Below are 20,166 nucleotides of genomic sequence, written 5' to 3'. Positions count from 1 at the left end.
AACCCTAATACCCACACTGACTGTGTGTGTGGGTGTGTGTGCATTTCAAAGTAATACATTATAAAGCTCAACACACCTCAGTTGAAAAAAACGTAAAAGGTCTTGCAGATTCAGCACTCACACAACACATGAAAACATACAGATGTGGGAAGTTAGAAATGTCCCATAATGCAGCATTTCACCTTCAGACGGGTGTTATATCGTTTTAGTGATGCACCACCGCCAGGTGGTGTCTTTGAGCAGATTTATCAGGCTGGACTCAGTGTTTTCTACGAATGAAGCATCATTAAATTTCACATTTTTTAATTTAAATGCTCTGTTGTAAAGCACTTTGAGCTGAATTAATCGTATGAAAGGTGCTATACAAATAACATTTCATTGTTATTATAACCTTGCTCTCAAACACATTTTTTCTCCATCTGGATGTAGGCCTTATTTAATTATTACGAACACAGTATCTATCTCAGTAACTGACGTCGGGTCAAGACGTGGTGTCTGTTATGTCAAATGCACAAAATAACAGTATTGTAAATATATTTGTTAGTAAAGATGCACTATACAAAGAAAAAATAAGCTTGATCGGAGGTGTGGATCCATACAAAATTGACATAGTCGCCATGAGTAAAGATCACTCATTATTGCCAATTATATCCGGAAATTAACTATCTTGTGCATACAGAGCGGCAGGTTTGACAGTGAATGTGTTCACATGCACACTATACGCCTATCATAACCCGATAATGGTAATAATGCGATTATTGAAATGGTCTTGTGAACGCCTTTATCTGATTTCCAAAATCGGGGTAAGGTCTTAACACTAACCGCCAAAGACGTCTGACGATTGGGGGTTTTCATTTGCACATAACTATATTTTAATAAAACATTGAAGTCCGCCAGTCAATGACTTTCCCTAAAATTGTGTTTTGTTGCACCCCGTATTGTTAAATATATTCAAGATCATTCAAATAAAAAAAATATTCTGTATGTTTTTTAATTCATACCTATATCGGCCGCCAGCCGTTCAATGAACGGCTAGGGAATGCGTAGTTTCGCGCTATGTACAGACTATTATACAGTTATGTAGGCTATTATAAATAAGTATTATTCAAATACACACACACACACACACACACTACTATCACAAAATAGATGGATAAGAGGTAGTAGCAGATGTACAACTGTTATACTGTTATACGCGTATATATGCTTTCATATCATCCCGGCTTGATTATTGTAACTCACTCTTCACCTGTCTTAGCAAATCCTCGGTTCACCGACTACAACTGGTTCAAAATCCTGCTGCCCGTTTACTCACCAGGTCCAAAACATCCTGCCATATCAGCCACATCCTAGCCTCCCTGCACTGTTTTACTCACCAGGTCCAAAACATCCTCTCATATCACCCCCATCCTAGCCTCCCTGCACTGGTTACTACACTACAGGACCCAGTTCAAGACCCTGTTGACCACATTCAAAACACTCAATGGCTTATCCCCCGCATACATCTGTGAACTGATCCCACCACATCAAGCCACCCAGTCTCTGAGGTCCTCTGACCAAGGTCTCCTGGCAGTCCCCCCCAGTCTCTGAGGTCTTCTGACCAAGGTCTCCTGGCAGTCCCCTCCGGTCTCTGAGGTCTTCTGACCAAGGTCTCCTGGCAGTCCCCTCCGGTCTCTGAGGTCTTCTGACCAAGGTCTCCTGGCAGTCCCCTCCGGTCTCTGAGGTCTTCTGACCAAGGTCTCCTGGCAGTCCCCTCCGGTCTCTGAGGTCTTCTGACCAAGGTCTCCTGGCAGTCCCCCGGACCCCACTAAAAACCAAAGGGGACAGGGCGTTTGGGGCGGTTGCCCCAAGACTTTGAAACTCACTCCCCCTGGACCTGAGATCCGCAGGAACATTAAATATGTTCAAGGGGCACCTGAAAACGTACCTGTTCAGGCAGGCGTTTGAGCACTGCTGCTGAAGTCACACCTGCAGGTCCTGCTGGGTCTTTCTTTCTTTTATTCTACTAGTTTAAGGGCCTTTGAATTTGCCCATTCTTTGTATACTTTTTGTTATGTTATCTATTTTACTATGCACTTTTTATATACTTTCTTGTTATACTGTGTTGTATGTTATCTATTTTACTGCACTTTTTGTCACCTGCACCTTATGTGAAGCACTCTGTGCATTCGTGCTGAGAGGGGTGCTATACAAATACAGTTTTACTTACTTTACTTACTTACTTCTATCATTCATGAACATTATTGATGAGCAGTGGCAGCGGACCTGCTGTTCCTGGTGAGCTAGAGGATTAGAGTTAGAACGTGCTCACAGCGTGATCCACAGGATTGATGATTACCAGAGACTATGTCTGTGTCTGTGTGTGTGTGTGCGTGCATGCGTGTGTGTGTGTGTTTGAGCGTTATCTGTTGTGGGAGCTGTACAGATTCATTCTGGGGGGTTGACACTCTGGACTCATCATGGAGTCGGGGAAGGTAAAATCTCACATTGTGACTTATGCAGCGGACAGAGTTTATACATGTTGACAGGTCTGTGGGTTTGTGGGTCTTTTAGGTCTGGTTGTAATTGATCTGGGATGATAGTCAATCTGTAGTTGACTGTCCTGCGTTTTTTGTGTGCGTGTGTTTTCCTGTGTTTGAGTGTGTTGTCTGTTGTAAGGTTAAGATTAGGAGATTAACAGAATAGTTGAGTTTAGGATGTGAGTTTGTGTTCAATCTATAGAGTACTGTGCCTGGTTTATTTTTTAAAGATTCTATCATATCACTGACATATATGACCTTGACATGAGTGTGTCTGATGAGTGTGTGTGTGTGTGTGTGTGTGTGTGTGTGTGTGTGTGTGTGTGTGTATGTGTTTAAGTCTCCTAAGCCCCTGTTTGGGACTGGTGATTTGGCTACATGAACAACAGTTCAACAGTGTTGCCCCTAGTAGCGGTCATTATTGCTCGGTTGCCCTTGACGACGGTCAATTATCGAACGGTATAATGCATCAATGTTTTTTTGTGTGTGTGTGTGTGTGTGTGTGTGTGTGAATGTGTGTGTGTGTGTGTGTGAATGTGTGTGTGTGTACAATATGTATCTATGTATGTATGTATGTATGTATGTATGTATGTATGTATGTATGTATGTATGTATGTGTGTGTGTGTGTGTGGGGGGGGGGGGGTGGGGGGAGGGGGGGGGGGGTTGTGTGTGTATGTCTGTATGTCTGTATGTCTGATACTTGCTCTTTGCCCTGTCCTGTCTCTTCCCTGGACCCTGTCCTGTCTCTTCCCTGGACCCTGTCCAATGTTGTCTCCTGTCTTTGCCCTGTCCTGTCTCGTCCCTGGACCCTGTCCAATGTTGTCTCCATGTTATGCACCACGACCGAAAGCATTCCTAGTACGTTGAAAAACTACATGGCAACAAAACTAATTCTGATTCTGATATGCTAACATTACAACAAGCTAACTGTTGCTGTGCTGCTTGATAAAAGAAAGGGAAACAATCTGAGTCAGAAAAAAAGGACATTTGGATAACTTCCTCTGCCTCCATGGACCAGTCCCCAAATAAAATGTATTTTTAAGTGATATGTAGTAGTAACATTAGCATTTGCAGTTGCATTTGAATGGAGGTGTATGGAACTGTAGGGAGGGCGGAGCACCTCAGTCAGCATGCTCCCCCATTCCTTTATCCAGGGAGCTGTAGAAACTAACATTGGCAACAGGGTTTAATGTACAGTATCACAAAGGCTTAGAAATTGATTCGAAGGCAATAAAAAAATGATAAATTATTATTATTAATGCTTATTATTATACTTTTCCTTTCTTCAAATGATTATGGAAGACCTTCCTCCCTGTTCTCTATGGACAAACCTAATTCTTTATACAGGAAGGCCTATTCAAATAGAAAAACATGATTTGACGATCAGTTGACAATAGGCAAAACTCGCGTGATCAAATTGGACTAAGTAAATTCTTAGTCGGGGACAGCCCTAATACACGTGTGTGTGTGTGTGTGTGTGTGTGTGTGTGTGTGTGTGTGTGTGTGAGAAGGGAGGAGTTGTGTGAGAGGGGGGTTGTGTGTGTATGAATGTCTGATATGTGTGTGGGTAGGGGTGTGGGTATGGGGGGGGGGTTGTGTGTGTATGTATGTCTGATGTGGGGGGGTGGGGGGGATTGTGTGTGTATGTATGTCCAATACGTGTGTGTGTGTATGTCTGATGTGTGTGTGCGTGTGTGTGTGTGTGTGTGTATGGGGGGGGGTTGTGTGTGTGTATGCATGTTTGATGTGTGTGTATGGGGGGGGGGGTTGTGTGTGGGTATGCATGTTTGATATGTGTGTGTGTATGTATGGAGGGGGGTTGTGTGTGTGTATGCATGTCTGATATGTGTGTGTGTGTGTGTGTGTGTAAGGAGGGGGGGTTGTGTGTGTGTGTATGCATGTCTGATATGTGTGTGTGTGTGTGTGTGTGTGTGTATGGAGGGGGGGTTGTGTGTGTGTGTATGCATGTCTGATATGTGTGTGTGTGTATGGAGGGGGGGTTGTGTGTGTGTGTATGCATGTCTGATATGTGTGTGTGTGTGTGTGTGTGTGTGTGTGTGTATGGAGGGGGGGTTGTGTGTGTGTGTATGCATGTCTGATATGTGTGTGTGTGTGTGTGTGTGTGTGTATGGAGGGGGGGTTGTGTGTGTGTGTATGCATGTCTGATATGTGTGTGTGTGTGTGTGTGTGTATGGAGGGGGGGTTGTGTGTGTGTGTATGCATGTCTGATATGTGTGTGTGTGTTGCTCTCCTGCAGCAGTTAACAGGAACTCTGGCTCTGGCTGTGTTCACCGCAGCGCTGGGGTCTCTCCAGTATGGGTACAGCCTGGGAGTCATCAACGCCCCGCAGAAGGTAACTAGCTTACTCTGTGTGTGTGTGTGTGTGTGTGTGTGTGTGTGTGTGTGTGTACAGCCTGGGAGTCATCAACGCCCCCCAGAAGCTAACTAGCTGACTCTGGGTGTGTGTGTGTGTGTGTGTGTGTGTGTGTGTGTGTACAGCCTGGGAGTCATCAACACCCATCAGAAGGTAACTAGCTGACTCTGGGTGTATGTGTGTGTGTGTGTGTACAGCCTGGGAGTCATCAACTCCCATCAGAAGGTAACCTCTCAGATAACACTAGTGTGGTTACTGACGAGTATTCTGGTAATTGACTGACATACAGTAGTTTAGTTTATTTGACAATAGAAAAATTAAGACGACAAATGATTACATAATAGCTTAAAAAACATTGTCAATGATAATTCAATAAAGTCTGAGACTTATTTCCATCGTGGACCTTGATTTGATGACAAGTGGTGGAAGAGCGCATGGCTAGGCAGCATCGACAAGCAAACCACAATAACTAAAAATCGTATACAGTAAAATAAACAAACACACACACATTACTGTGTGTTATTATTGTAACTGACAGTGCATAATGATTGGCTCAACAACACATGACCTGAGTCTCTCTCTCTCTCTCTCTCTCTCTCTCCCCCCTCCGGGGTCATAGGTCATAGAGAGGCACTATGGGCGGGCCCTGGGGGTGTCAGACCAGCCTCTGGTCCTATCAGAGAACAGCACTCAGGGCGGGGGAGAGGAAGTGGGTGAAGAAGTCGACGCCTCCGTGGTCATGTACTGGTCACTGTCCGTGTCCATCTTCTCCGTGGGGGGTATGGTCTCCTCCTTCCTCGTGGGCTTTGTGGGGGACCTGAGAGGAAGGTAAGGAAGAGGAGGAGAACACTAACATCTCTTTCATCACCTGATGAAGACTTTTATAAAAGATATAATGAAGTGGTCTTTAGCTTTATATGGAGCAAGCCAGAAAAAAATCAAGCGGAAATGGTATAATGGTGGTGTTAAGTTAATTTTAAAGCGTTAAGCCTGGCTTTGAAATATATTGGAATCCCAATTGGAGCGCCTCACAACTTATTTGTAATGCTCATCCATTATTTAAGTGTAAACTTTTTCCATTTGTCCTGATGGCATAGGCTATAGCCTATTATGATTGCTGTAGAATATTAGCCTAACCATGGTCTAATAATAAAATTACAACAATAGTAGCCTACCAATAGCCTGCTTATGAATACAGAATCTGAAACACTAGTGTCCGCCATACCGTAAATCCACAAAACTAGCACTTTTGAGAAAGTTGATAATTGCTCTACCACCGTTTTGGTCATACAATGGATGTGGGTGGGCACCTTGAAACATCTTTCAAAGACATGTTAAACTCTCAATTTCAAAGACAAGAAGCTCACTGAGGGTGTAATTAGTGTCCGTTGGTGTTCTGACATCAAATTCGCCGCAAAGTATGAATCCTGTAGGGTTTTATTGATCATTTTATGAAATCCATTGACTTGTATTGAAGCGACCGTTGTAGATGTGTAGATCAATCCGCAGAGGGGATTCAGGAAGCGGATCTACTTACGGTAGCTATTGTTATTGTTTATGTTGCTAGGCTACCTAGTTTGCGGAAGTTTACACACGTATGTGCTGTGACTAAATAGTTCTATGTTAAATATTTTAAAAAGCCTTTCCAGATGAACTAGAATCTTACTTTATGGTGAATTAACACCTACAGTAGGTGAGTTTCTTGTCTTTGAAATCGAGAGTTTAACATGTTTTTGAATGATTTTTCAAGATGCCCACCCACATCCATTGTTTGACCAAAACGGTGGTAGAGCAATTATCAGACTTTCTCAAAAGTGCTAGTTTATTTTTGATCTGAACCATTGTATATGATCATAAGTAACCTTAAAACAGGGCTAAACATGCATTTTCCCTTCATTTTATTTATTTATTTTCCCTTTGTGTTTGTTTTTCTGTTTGTTCTTGTGTTCTTAATAGTGTCCTTGTTTGTCTTTTTTGTTAATAAAAAAAGAAAGGAAAAAAGAACACTAACATCAATTTGATTGTTTGTGTGTGTGTGTGTGTGTGCGCGTGTGCGCGCGCGTGCATGCGTGTGTGTGTTTGTCTGTGTTGTCTCTCTGCTCCAGGGTGAAAGGCATGCTGGTGGTGAATGTGTTGGCGGTGGCAGCAGGTCTGATTATGGGACTGGCCAACATGGGGCAACCTCACATCATGGTCATCGCTGGACGAGCTGTCATGGGGTTCTACTGTGGTAAAGGAGGGAGGGAGAGAGAGAGAGATGGGGGAAGGGAGAGAGAGAGAGAGATGGGGGAAGGGAGAGAGAGAGAGAGATGGGGGAAGGGAGAGAGAGGGGAAGGGAGATAGAGGGGGAGGGAGGGTTAGTGCCAGACTTGCACTTGCTGAACGTTTCTAGTCCTTAATGGTGAATGGTCTTATCTCTCTTTTTCTGTGTGTGTGTGTGTGTGTGTGTGTGTGTGTGTGTGTGTGTGTGTGTGTGTGTGTGTGTGTGTGTGAGGGTGTGTGTGTATCTGAATGTGTGTGTGTGTGTGTGTGTGTGTGTGTGTGTGTGTTTGTGTCAGGCCTCTCATCAGGTCTGGTACCCATGTACATAGGGGAGATAGCTCCAGTGGCCTACAGAGGAGCTCTGGGGACTTTACACCAGCTAGCCATCGTCACTGGCATCCTGGTCAGCCAGGTGAGCTAGGCACGCACACACACACACACATATGCACTCACACACACACGCATACGCACTTACACGCACCCACGCATGCACACACACACATGCACACACGCATATGGGGTTAGATCTGTTTCAATACTTGTCAATATACACCACATGTTTCACAAATGTTTTTTGGTGATTCACAAATACATTTGTGTGATTCACAAATAAATTCTTGTTTCACAAATGTATTTTTGTGGTTCACAAATATATTTCAAACTCACAAACTTGTATTTACTTGCACCTGAGACACGAACCATTCTGGCAAGAGAGACACGAACCATGAAACTGCTGACACAAATCAAAATTAATTTTGAAACAGATCTACCGTCAACCCTATGGTACTTATTTTTCATAATGTTTGCAAATATATTTATGTGATTCACAAATACATTTGTGTGATTCACAAATAAATTCTTGTTTCACAAATGTATTTTTGTGGTTCACAAATATATTTAAAACTCACAAACATGTGCACCGCTTGTATTTACTTGCACCGCTTGTATTTACTGGCACCTGGGCGCTTGTATTTACTGGGAGACACGAACCAGAAAGCGAATTATGAAACGTTTAGAAAAAATTTACCCTGCCTCATCTCCAGCCAATCAGATTACAAGGCAGCTCCGACCAAACCGTGTGCACGGTCTTGTAAACAGTAAAAGTCTCACTTCGAGGACAGCAAGCGAACGAGAAGATCTGTGACCAGTGCAAGCTAACAACTTTCAGGTAAGTTCACGAGTACTTTATTGTACTGGTTCGCCCGACATTGTGTAAGGAAAACTAAAGCCACATTTGCTACCTGAGATCTCTTTCATGCTAACGTTAGCTAGTTACGCTACCATCGTGTGTCCGTCGTATACTTTCATGTTATCCGACTTCATAATTCAGTGTTCCCTCGGTGGAATCATAAACACATTTCCAGGAATTGTAGCTAGCTAACGTTAGCAATAAGCATTATCCAGTCGGAATGAGTTCCCCAAGCTGCTAGCCAGCTTGACGGCAAGTGGCTACAAGAGGAAAATAATTAAAACAGGCAAGTTCGGTAGCCTGAAATACAGCCTGCTCGCTCCGTTCACCGTTTTTTCTCTCTACTTCACAAGTGAAGTGGAAAAGTAACTTAAAGTTCTCTGAACTGAGCGAGTCTGGATTCCATGCTACCGAATTTGCCCGTTTTAATTATTTTCTTTTTCTAGGCAGTCTATATTCTTAAGCCTTCTTGCATGTGTGTCTGACCTAATCCAGCTGCTTTGAGAATTGTACTTGCTGGTAACATGCTTTTCTCTCATTCTCTCACTCTGAAGACTGCAGAGTCCGCACGTTATTTGTGTTTATGGATTGCATTTCTGTCCCACTTTTGGCAATCCTCCACATTCTCAGATTTGACGACCGCGTGACCTGGCTGGTGGTGGCCAAAGGCTCCAGGAGGAGGATCTACTTGGAGACAACTTGGGTGGGTCAGAACATCAGCACCAAAGAGGGGGCAGTGACAGGCGGCGCATCATCACTGACATCTGCAAGCACAAAGGTCAGTACACGCGCACACACACCAATGTTCTGTTAGCCTTCAGCCTTCTTACATGTCTGTACATAAATACAGCTACATCGTCTCGACTGCCATTTGCGTCAGTATGCCTTGACCTCCTTACCCACCAACCTTGCTCAATGTTTTGTCACCAGGCACCACGGAACCCAGTACACCCCAGGTGCCAGGGCGAGTGGAGATGAAGCTGGAGGTAGAAGGCAGCAAGTCTCAGAACTGAACAGATACTGGGACATTGAACAGAAAAGATATGAATGAAATAAAATGCATACCAAGTTCCTGTTCTGTTTCTCAATGGTAAAAGTGCCTATTTATGCCCTCACTGTCTCCTGTGGGTAAAAATGAATCGATTGTCATAGATGCCATAGGGTACACCTTTCAGTTCTATAAACTGGAGTAATTTAAGGGTTAGTCTATGGTAAATCTTCCTTAGGTTACCTTGTAATAAGCAGCTGGTGAAAATGGACACTTATGTACTATATGTCCTTTCATACCCTCCTGTTGTACCTCGTCACTTATGGGGTGCACACAACCTGCTGAATTGGGCTGTCAACTAAGAATAATTAAACTTACAGTAAGAAAGACAAGTACACCCCCCCCAACATCGTGTCCCCACAACATGGTGTCCCCACATCCTTTAAATTACTTGACTGAGTGACTGAACTTAACTTGTCAGTCATAGACCATGGCTAGCCTGCTGCGCTGTGGTAAAAAAAAAAAAAAAAAGAGGACACTGTTTTATAACATTGCTTGTTTATGCTGTAAAATATTGATGTTGGAACTTAATTTACACATATTACTGATCAACAGTTATTCAAAAGAAGGTTTATCATCATCATCATCTTCATCCGCTTATCCAGGGTCGGGTCGCGGAGGCAGCAGCTCCAGCAGGGGGCCCCAGACATCCCTTTCCCTAGCAGCATCAACCAGCTCTGCCTGGGGAATCTTTAGCCGCTCACAGGCCAGTGCGGAGATGTAGTCCCGCCACCTGGTCCTGGGTCTACCCCGCGGCCTCCTCCCAGCCGGACACGCCTGGAACACCTCCCTAGGGAGGCGCCCAGGAGGCATCCTCACTAGATGCCCGAACCACCTCAACTGGCTCCTTTCGACGCAAAGGAGCAGCGGCTCTACTCCGAGTCTCTCCCGGATGACTGAACTTCTCACCCGATCTCTCAGGGAGACCCCAGCCACCCTCCGGAGAAAACTCATTTCGGCCGCTTGTATCCGTGATCTCGTTCTTTCGGTCATGACCCATCCTTCATGACCATAGGTGAGGGTGGGGACGAAGATAGACCGGTAGATCGAGAGCTTTGCCTTTTGGCTCAGCTCTCTTTTCGTCACAACAGTGCGGTATAGCGACTGCAGAACCGCACCAGCTGCTCCGATTCTCCGGCCAAACTCCCTCTCCATGGTTCCCTCACTCGTGAACAAGACCCCCAGATACTTGAACTCCTTCACTTGGGGTAAGGACTCATTTCCTACTCGGAGCGGACAGGCCACCGGTTTCCTGCCGAGAACCATGGCCTCAGATTTAGAAGTGCTTATTCTCATCCCAGCCGCTTCACACTCAGTTGCGAACCTATCCAGAGAGTGCTGGAGGTCGCAGGCAGCTGATGCCATCAGGACCACATCATCTGCAAAAAGCAGTGACGTGATCCCCAGCTCACCGAACTGCAAACCCACCTCCCCCCGGCTACGCCTCGATATCCTGTCCATGAAAATCACAAACAGGATTGGTGACAAAGCGCAGCCCTGGCGGAGGCCAACACCCACCGGAAAGGCAGACGACTTACTGCCGAGGACCCGGACACAGCTCTCGCTCTGGGTGTACAGGGATTGGATGGCCCTAAGTAGGGACCCCCTCACCCCATACTCCCGCATAACCCTCCACAAGACCTCTCGGGGGACCCGGTCGTAAGCCTTCTCCAAGTCCACAAAACACATGTAGACAGGTTGGGCAAACTCCCAAGCCCCCTCCAAGATCCTTGCGAGAGTGAAGAGCTGGTCGGTAGTTCCACGACCAGGACGAAATCCGCATTGTTCCTCTTCGATCTGAGGTTCGACTATCGGCCGGACCCTCCTTTCCAGCACCTTGGAGTAAACTTTCCCTGGGAGGCTGAGTAATGTGATGCCTCTATAATTCGCACACACCCTCTGGTCCCCTTTTTTGAATATTGGGACCACCACCCCAGTCTGCCACTCCTTCGGCACTGACCCAGACTTTCGGTCGGCACCAAAGTGTTTCTGGAAGACCATCAGACACCTCAGGAAGGGAAAGCGGGGGACCATCCAAGCTGTATACAGCAAGGAGGGGACACTGCTGACCTCAACTGAGGAGGTTGTTGAGCGTTGGAAGGAGCACTTTGAGGAACTCCTGAACCCGACTAATCCACCCTCTACGATCGAGGCAGAGCCGGAAGATGATGGGGGGTCGTCAATGTCCTTGGAGGAGGTCACTGAGGTAGTCAAACAACTCCACAGTGGCAGAGCCCCAGGGACTGATGAGATCCGTCCAGAAATGCTGAAGGCGCTGGGTGTAGAGGGGCTGTCTTGGTTGACACGCCTCTGTAACACTGCGTGGAAGTCTGGGTCAGTGCCGAAGAAGGTTTATCTTACTGTAATTTATGGTCCTTAAATAAAGAGGATGTCAGACGAGAGAACGTTAATCCAGGTTTATTGCCTTCATGCAAGGTGATACAGCGAGGTTAAAGTCCACACAAAAGCTAAGCTTATCACATCCGTGTTATGTCTTATAAGCATGGGATACACATTCTTTCAGTCCAAACTAGGTTTGGCCAACAGGCCTGCATTTCTCATTGGTCAGCCTTATCAGTACAACTTCTAATTGGCCATTCTAGGTTGCTCCCATCTTGGGAGAGACAGGTCTAGTGACATAAATCATATTATGCTGCAGTGATCTGGCAATGAATATGGCGCATGAATATGGTGCCAGCTCCAGATTAGACCTGCTAGGGGACTGACCATATTTAATGTCCGATTAAGCAACTTTACAGCTGTTGTTGACGGCTTTCTGCTGACTGAGTAAATCCGAGACCCTTCTCTGACCTTCTATGACCCTTAGACTGACTATTTATACACTGGTATCAGATTCACTGCAGCTTAAGGCAAGAATTAACGGTTTACTGAAATTGGTGAAGTTCTGCGCCAATAAAAACCACTACAGACACCACCGTCTGAGGGATTATCTCCCTCAAAACCAGTAACTTCACCGTTGGCTTCTAGCTTATCTCAAAAATGTCCATAAAACAACAATTAACATTAAACAATAATTTCAGACAATAGATGCTAACTCAAAAACACAGTCAGTTTTCAAAATAATTGTGTTTGTCATTCAGAAAACATTAGCTTGTCTGTAGGTTGGAGTAGGGAGCGGTCTGCGTCTTTGCCCTCAATTTTCAGGGGACGGTTGGCGCCAGCTTCCACTGCCTTGTCCAAATCCCACAGCCAAGACATCTCGCGAGAGAGTCTGGTTCCAAATTAATTTTTGCTGCACACAGAGACTTTAACAACAGATTAACAAATTCCTTATTCAATAGTACAAGTGTACAACAACAGTGTAATATAACAATTTGTTCAATTTATCATATAGTCATTGATTTTCTCTCCAAGTACCTCTCTCTCATGGTTTCATGGTGATAATAGTGAGTAAGAATAGAATGATTGTGGTTTGGACAGTTCAAATAAAACCTTCAAACATATAAATTATTCTAGCAAAAATTCGCTTATAAAAAAAACTATTCCTATCATTATAAAAAATATTCTTTACTTATTTTTAATATTTTACATCTATTTCCTAATAAAAATATAAATTATACTAAACAATTGCTTGCCCTGCTCTTTAACACTACACTAGCTAAGAGCAAACACTAATTGGGACAATATTTTTTATAAAAAATGGTTTTATAATTATCATGTCTTAATGGCTTTTCTGAAAATAAAACATTACTAATTTCTTCCCCTGCAGGGCACTAGATTTCCAAAGAGTCTCTCGCTTGGGATGTTTAGTCTAGAATATAATTTAGCAAATGGTATTTACTCTCTCTTCCTTGCCCTCATGTACACACTCGCTTGAGTCTGTGTCCCTCCTATACTGCTGAGTTTAAATAGTTAACTTGATTACTGCTTCTTGCTTTCCCTATAACTCAAATAATAGTCAGTGCATACCTTCCCATCAGGGATATGCCAATAGTCACTATAGTCGTCACTATAGTCACTACGCTTCCCCTATTACTTTTTAATAGTAAATTCCAGTCAGGTTAAGCTTGTTACTTGGTTAATTGGCTACTCACACAGAGCTCACCTGATCCTCTCTTACTTCAGTGTAGTCATGATGGTTAGTCTCCGGCTCTCGGACGCCAGGCCACAATGGACAATACAATCCCATCGTAGAACGGACCTTGGCTCCAGAGCACCTCACAACTTAGTTCAGTCATTTATTAGATTGTATGTCAATAGAAATATGTCTCTCCAGTGGAGATAACATTTCTTATTGTATCATGTAGTATCCGCTGACCCAATGCCTGGTTCACCACGGCCGCTCTGTCCATCCTGCAGGTAAAAATACACTTGACAGATGTTAAACAACTATGCCGTACGGTTAAAGTTCTGGCCAGGAACTTTACCAACAAGATTCTCTATGGCCTGCAAGATGGAGGACGTGGAGCGGTGGCACCCAGGCAATTAAACAATTAATCACTGGGTCAGTTATTTGTCTTAAATCTGCGCGCCATTCAGCACAGGTGACGGCGTCAGCCCAATCAAACGACGTAGGTAGACGCACAGGTGTCGATTCTCCTTCACGACTTCGTCTCTCTTTACTCTGGAACAATACTCTTAGTAAGTCATATTATTGTTATGTTGTACACACATTACAGCAATATTTCCTTAAGTAGTCTATTGTTCTGTAGATTCTTATAACGCCGGTATTGTTACGTTACTCCATACACGTTACAGTGCCAATTCTTAAAACAGGACTAAATACCTGTTGTGGTTGAGGTGGGGGCTGCCTGCCTGAGCCAGTGCTGTTTGATTAATAGCTTCTCGGTGCCTTGGCAGGCAGACAACTGCTCGTCGGGGCTTACACACTCAACCGAGGCACAGACGCACACACACAGGGGCACAGAAAACTTGCTCTCCCCAGCCTCATCTCTCGTGCAGTCAAGAGCGATTCCCCAAAAGCGTCATTATAGCACTTTACTCAGATCAGCTGGCTTTTAGTTCATGATTAAGTTTCAGCACGTTAGCATAGCTGTAGCGCTTAGCATTTCACACAATTCAGCACAATTCTTTTAGTCGTTGTCACTCGCTTTTTCTGTTTTATTTTTTCTTAGGACACCACCTACCCGCACTCACTGTCAGTTTCCCTAAACCATGCCCGAAAATTCAATATCCCTTCTTTTTGTTTACATGGTCACGTGTTTAGACTTCCAATTACATGTTAATAGCGATAATCTTCTTAACAGCTTAACATCTTAAGCTCTTTTCTTTTTATATAGTTGTAGAGATAGTTTGTTGACCGAAATTCGGTTCCTTTCTGACACATGCTTTTTAATCCCCGCATCGTGTCCTCCTACCGCCTGGTCAGCTCTTCTGAAATCTGCAGATTTGTACAAAAAGCCCATTCTACTACGGCGTCATGCATTTTTATTTTAAACTCCGAGTCTCAAGGACCCCGCCTACTAGACCATCGATCCATTATAGACAACCCGTTGTTTAATAGTCACATTCTCTCCTATGGGGTAACCTAATCATTCACTCAATTCACTCAATCGATTCAATCATTATCCGGTAATGACGATACAGTACGTTGTCCTGGCTACCGCCCATTTATTCTTCTAACTGGTGTCTTTTTCCTCATCTGTTACTTTAAAGTGACATATTTATTGAAAACCATGCACATTCCACACACAGCTGGATGCACCTGGCGGTTTTCTCGTCCAACATTCATTGACCATTTATCCTTAAGTTCCATGAAACAGGTTCTTTTACTGATTAAGCATTTTTATACTTTAACTCTTAAACAGACACATCAAAGCACCTGCCCTACACAATTGTTATTTTGCGCGCTGTTTGCATAGGTAAAATACTTTTTCTGCGCCTCTTCCAGAGTTTAATTATTTATAACAGCTTAATATATTCAATTCTTGCCGACAACGCCATTAATGATGTTGTAACTTAATTTACACATATTACTGATCAACAATTATTCAAAAGAAGGTTTATCTTACTGTAATTTATGGTCCTTAAATAAAGAGGATGTCAGACGAGAGAACGTTAATCCAGATTTATTGCCTTCATGCAAGGTGATACAGCGAGGTTACAGTCCACACAAAAGCTAAGCTTATCACATCCGTGTTATGTCTTATAAGCATGGGATACACATTCTTTCAGTCCAAACTAGGTTTGGCCAACAGGCCTGCATTTCTCATTGGTCAGCCTTATCAGTACAACTTCTAATTGGCCATTCTAGGTTGCTCCCATCTTTTATTTTTTCTAAACGTTTCATAATTCGCTTTCTGGTTCGTGTCTCCCAGGTGCCAGTAAATACAAGCGCCCAGGTGCCAGTAAATACAAGCGCCCAGGTGCCAGCAAATACAAGCGCCCAGGTGCCAGTAAATACAAGCGCCCAGGTGCCAGTAAATACAAGCGCCCAGTGCCAGTAAATACAAGCGGTGCAAGTAAATACAAGCGGTGCACATGTTTGTGAGTTTGAAATATATTTGTGAACCACAAAAATACATTTGTGAAACAAGAATTTATTTGTGAATCACACAAATGTATTTGTGAATCACATAAATATATTTGCAAACATTATGAAAAATAACTACCATAGGGTTGACGGTAGATCTGTTTCAAAATCAATTTTGATTTGTGTCAGCAGTTTCATGGTTCGTGTCTCTCTCGCCAGAATGGTTCGTGTCTCAGTTGCAAGTAAATACAAGTTTGTGAGTTTGAAATATATTTGTGAACCACAAAAATACATTTGTATAACAAGAATTTATTTATGAATCACCAAAAAACATTTGTGAAACAAGAATTTATTTGTGAACCACACATGTATTTGTGAATCACCAAAAAACATTTGTGAAACATGTGGTGTATATTGACAAGTATTGAAACAGATCTAACCCCATACACGCACACTAATACACACACCACACACACACAATCACCCCACACACACTCACGCACACATGTCCACACACTGCACACTAATACACACACACTCACACCACACACAAACACACACACCACACACGCAAACACACACACACACACACACACAGTGGACCCCTCTCTAGTCCTGACGTGTCCGACCCCTGACCTCTGTCCAGGTGATAGGTCTGGAGTTCCTGCTGGGGAATGACTCCATGTGGCCCCTCCTGCTGGGGCTCTCGGGGGCCCCGGCCGTGCTGCAGTCCCTGCTGCTGCCCTTCTGTCCAGAGAGCCCCCGCTACCTCTACATACGCAGGGGGCTGGAGGATGAGGCCCGCAAGAGTAACACACACACACACACACACACACGCACAAACACACACGTGTGTGTATTAGGGCTGTCCCCGACTAAGAATTGACTTAATCAAATCTGATCGCGCAGGTCTTGCCTATCGTCGACTGATCATCAAATCATGTTTTTCTATTTAAATAGGCCTACCTGTATAAAGAATTATCATAGTAAAAATATAGACCTATAGGTTTAAATAACAAACGCACATGCCTTGGGTTTAAAGCACATTAGATCAGCTAAAATTGCCATTGTCAAGTGAAGTGCAAAGCACTAGTGCGCGAAATAGCCTGTGATAATCTAGGGTTTGTTATGTTGAAGTGTGTGTGTGTGTGTGTGTGTGTGTGTGTGTGTGTGTGCGTGTGCGTGTGTGTGTGTCGTCTCTGGCAGGCCTGCGTCGTCTAAAGGGGGAGTGCGACCTTACAGCCGACCTGGAGGAGATGAGGAAGGAGAAGGAGGAGGCGGACAAGGAGGAGCAGGTCTCCATCGTCTCACTGGTACGCATCACACACGCACACATGCACGCACACACACACACACACACACACACACACACACACACACACACACACACACACACACACACACAGTAACCCCTGTGGCTTGTGTGTCTCCAGGTGCGCTCTTCTATGTACAGGCAGCAGCTGCTGGTGGCTCTCATGATGCACCTCTCACAACAGCTGTCTGGCATCAACGCTGTGAGCATCAGACAGAGGAGGAGACGGGGAGAGAGAGGGAGAGGATTGATCCAACTGAGAGAATGAATGTGTGTGTGTGTGTGTGTGTGTGTGTGTGTGTGTGTGTGTGTGTGTGTGTGTGTGTGTGTGCGCCACATACATATCATACAGGTATAATTTGCAGTGAAATTTAATGTACAGTAATGAGATTGGGGGGTTTGGGGTTCAATCCCTGGCCAAGTCCCATACCAAAGACTATAAAAAACACACCCCTGTAGGGGGGGCATCCCCCAGGTCTAAAATATACAGACATTTTGAGCATCATACACTGCACGAGGCAAAGCCAGCTTGGGCCATGGGTCTAGAGACTGCTTTTTCAGCTGTCATGGACATTTAGTGATGGACATTTAGTGATGGACTTCACGTGAAGCAGAGGCGCATTACGCCACAGCAGAATCCCCTTCTTCCGTGCGCTACTGTAGAGCAATATCGCCAAACGGAATACTCTACTGCTGTTGAGGCATCCTGTTGAGGGTTGGGGTTAGAGCAGGCCTAGGCAGCGTCCTGAGTGTGTGTGTGCATGTACCACTGTGATGAGCCAGCAGAGTGAGTTTTATATCTTTTTATATGGCTGAAGCGTCATATTTATTTTGCTTCTATCAGATCTTTTACTACTCCACGACTATCTTCCAACGCACTGGTATCAGCCAGCCTGTCTACGCCACCATCGGAGTAGGAGTCATCAACACCATATTCACCATGGTGTCGGTAAGCACACACGCACACACGCACACGCACACACACACACACACACACACACACACACACACACACACACACACACACACACACACACACACACACACACACTGCATGGCTGTACCCATACTGCAGACACCCCAGTGCTGTGATGAACACGTCCAGAGCCAGAGTACCTGTGCACACACACACACAAACAAATAAACACACACATGCACACACACACACACATACACACACACACACACAAAACCCTGCCCTGTCTTGAATAACACAGTTTCCTGCCAACCCTTGAAGTGACCGGACTCATGACTGGACTTATATAACAGTGGACAATGAACATTCCACCTTCTACAGTGTTTGTGCAAAGAGAGCAACTACACCCTCTCTCGCTCTCTCTCTCTCTCTCTCTCTCTCTCTCTCTCTACACCCTCCCTCTTTTTCTCTCTCTACGCCCTCCCTCTCTCTCTCTCTCTACAGCCTCCCTCTTTCTCTCTCTCTACACCCTCCCTCTCTCTCTCTACACCCTCCCTCTTTCTCTAACTCTCTACACCCTCCCTCTCTCTCTCTACACCCTCCCTCTTTCTCTCTCTCTCTACACCCTCCCTCCCTCTCTCTCTCTACACCCTCCCTCTCTCTCTACACCCTCCCTCCCTCTCTCTCTCTCTCTACACCCTCCCTCTCTCTCTCTCTCTACACCCTCCCTCTTTCTCTCTCTCTACACCCTCCCTCTCTCTCTACACCCTCCCTCTTTCTCTCTCTACACCCTCCCTCTCTCTCTCTCTACACCCTCCATCTCTCTCTACACCCTCCCTCTTTCTCTCTCTCTCTACACCCTCTCTCTCTCTCTACACCCTCCCTTTCTCTCTCTCTCTACACACTCCCTCCCTCCCTCCCTCTCTCTCTCTCTACACCCTCCCTCTCTCTCTCTACACCCTCCCTCTCCCTCTCTCTCTCTCTCTACACCCTCCCTCTCTCTCTCTCTACACCCTCCCTCTTTCTCTCTCTCTCTACACCCTCCCTCTTTCTCTCTCTCTCTACACCCTCCCTTTCTCTCTCTCTCTACAACCTCCCTCTCTCTCTCTCTACACCCTCTCTCTCTCTCTCTCTACACCCTCCCTCTTTCTTTCTCTCTCTCTCTACACCCTCCCCCTCTCTCTCTCTCTCTCTACACCCTCCCTCTTTCTCTCTCTCTTTTACCTCAAACCCCCTCTCTCTGCAGCCCACCCTCTCTCTCTGCTTTTCTCTTCTGTCTCTCATGTCTCTCTCTGGCTCTCTCTCTCTGGCTCTCTCTCTCTGGCTCTCTTTCTCTCTCTGTCTCTCTCTCTGTCTCTCTCTGTCTTTCACTATAGGTGGTCCAGCAAACACACACACACACACACACACACACACACACACACACACACACACACACACACACATACACACACACACACACACACACAAAACCCTGCCCTGTCTTGAATAACACAGTTTCCTGCCAACCCTTGAAGTGACCGGACTCATGACTGGACTTATATAACAGTGGACAATGAACATTCCACCTTCTACAGTGTTTGTGCAAAGAGAGCAACTACACCCTCTCTCTCTCTCTCTCTCTCTCTCTCTCTCTACACCCTCCCTCTTTTTCTCTCTCTACACCCTCCCTCTCTCTCTCTACACCCTCCCTCTCTCTCTCTCTACACCCTCCCTCTTTCTCTCTCTCTCTACACCCTCCCTCTCTCTCTCTACACCCTCCCTCCTTCTCTCTCTCTCTACACCCTCCCTCTCTCTCTCTCTACACCCTCCCTCTCTCTCTCTCTACACCCTCCCTCTCTCTCTCTCTCTACACCCTCCCTCTTTCTCTCTCTCTCTCTCTACACCCTCCCTATTTCTCTCTCTCTCTACACCCTCCCTCTTTCTCTCTCTCTACACCCTCCCTCTCTCTCTACACCCTCCCTCTCTCTCTACACCCTCCATCTCTCTCTCTCTACACCCTCCCTCTTTCTCTCTCTACACCCTCCCTCTTTCTCTCTCTCTACACCCTCTCTCTCTCTCTCTCTCTCTCTACACCCTCCCTTTCTCTCT

The 20,166-nt window shown here is 45.1% G+C and overlaps 1 protein-coding gene across 3 annotated transcripts in view; it reads left to right on the top strand.

The window, feature by feature from the left end:
* Positions 1–2,375: 2,375 nt before the first annotated feature.
* slc2a2 (solute carrier family 2 member 2) overlaps positions 2,376–20,166 on the top strand; it is a 39,025-nt gene continuing 21,234 nt past the window's right edge. Inside the window, exons 1-10 of one of the 3 annotated variants that reach the window (XM_084450956.1) lie at positions 2,376–2,474; positions 2,860–2,978; positions 4,778–4,873; positions 5,514–5,722; positions 7,000–7,124; positions 7,453–7,568; positions 16,494–16,656; positions 17,054–17,160; positions 17,281–17,361; positions 18,004–18,108. In XM_084450956.1, the coding sequence (XP_084307082.1) occupies positions 2,898–2,978; positions 4,778–4,873; positions 5,514–5,722; positions 7,000–7,124; positions 7,453–7,568; positions 16,494–16,656; positions 17,054–17,160; positions 17,281–17,361; positions 18,004–18,108 (1,083 nt within the window). In that variant the 5' untranslated portion in view covers positions 2,376–2,474; positions 2,860–2,897. Of the gene's footprint in view, positions 2,475–2,859; positions 2,979–4,609; positions 4,874–5,513; positions 5,723–6,999; positions 7,125–7,452; positions 7,569–16,493; positions 16,657–17,053; positions 17,161–17,280; positions 17,362–18,003; positions 18,109–20,166 lie in introns of those variants that run through there. The other 2 variants (XM_084450957.1, XM_084450955.1) reach the window with 2 other exon arrangements.

The sequence above is a fragment of the Borostomias antarcticus genome (assembly GCF_949987555.1).
Source record: "Borostomias antarcticus genome assembly, chromosome: 16".
Classification (NCBI taxonomy): Eukaryota; Metazoa; Chordata; class Actinopteri; order Stomiiformes; family Stomiidae; genus Borostomias; species Borostomias antarcticus.
Note: the sequence above shows the minus strand (reverse complement) of the source record. Positions and strands in the feature narration are given on the sequence as shown.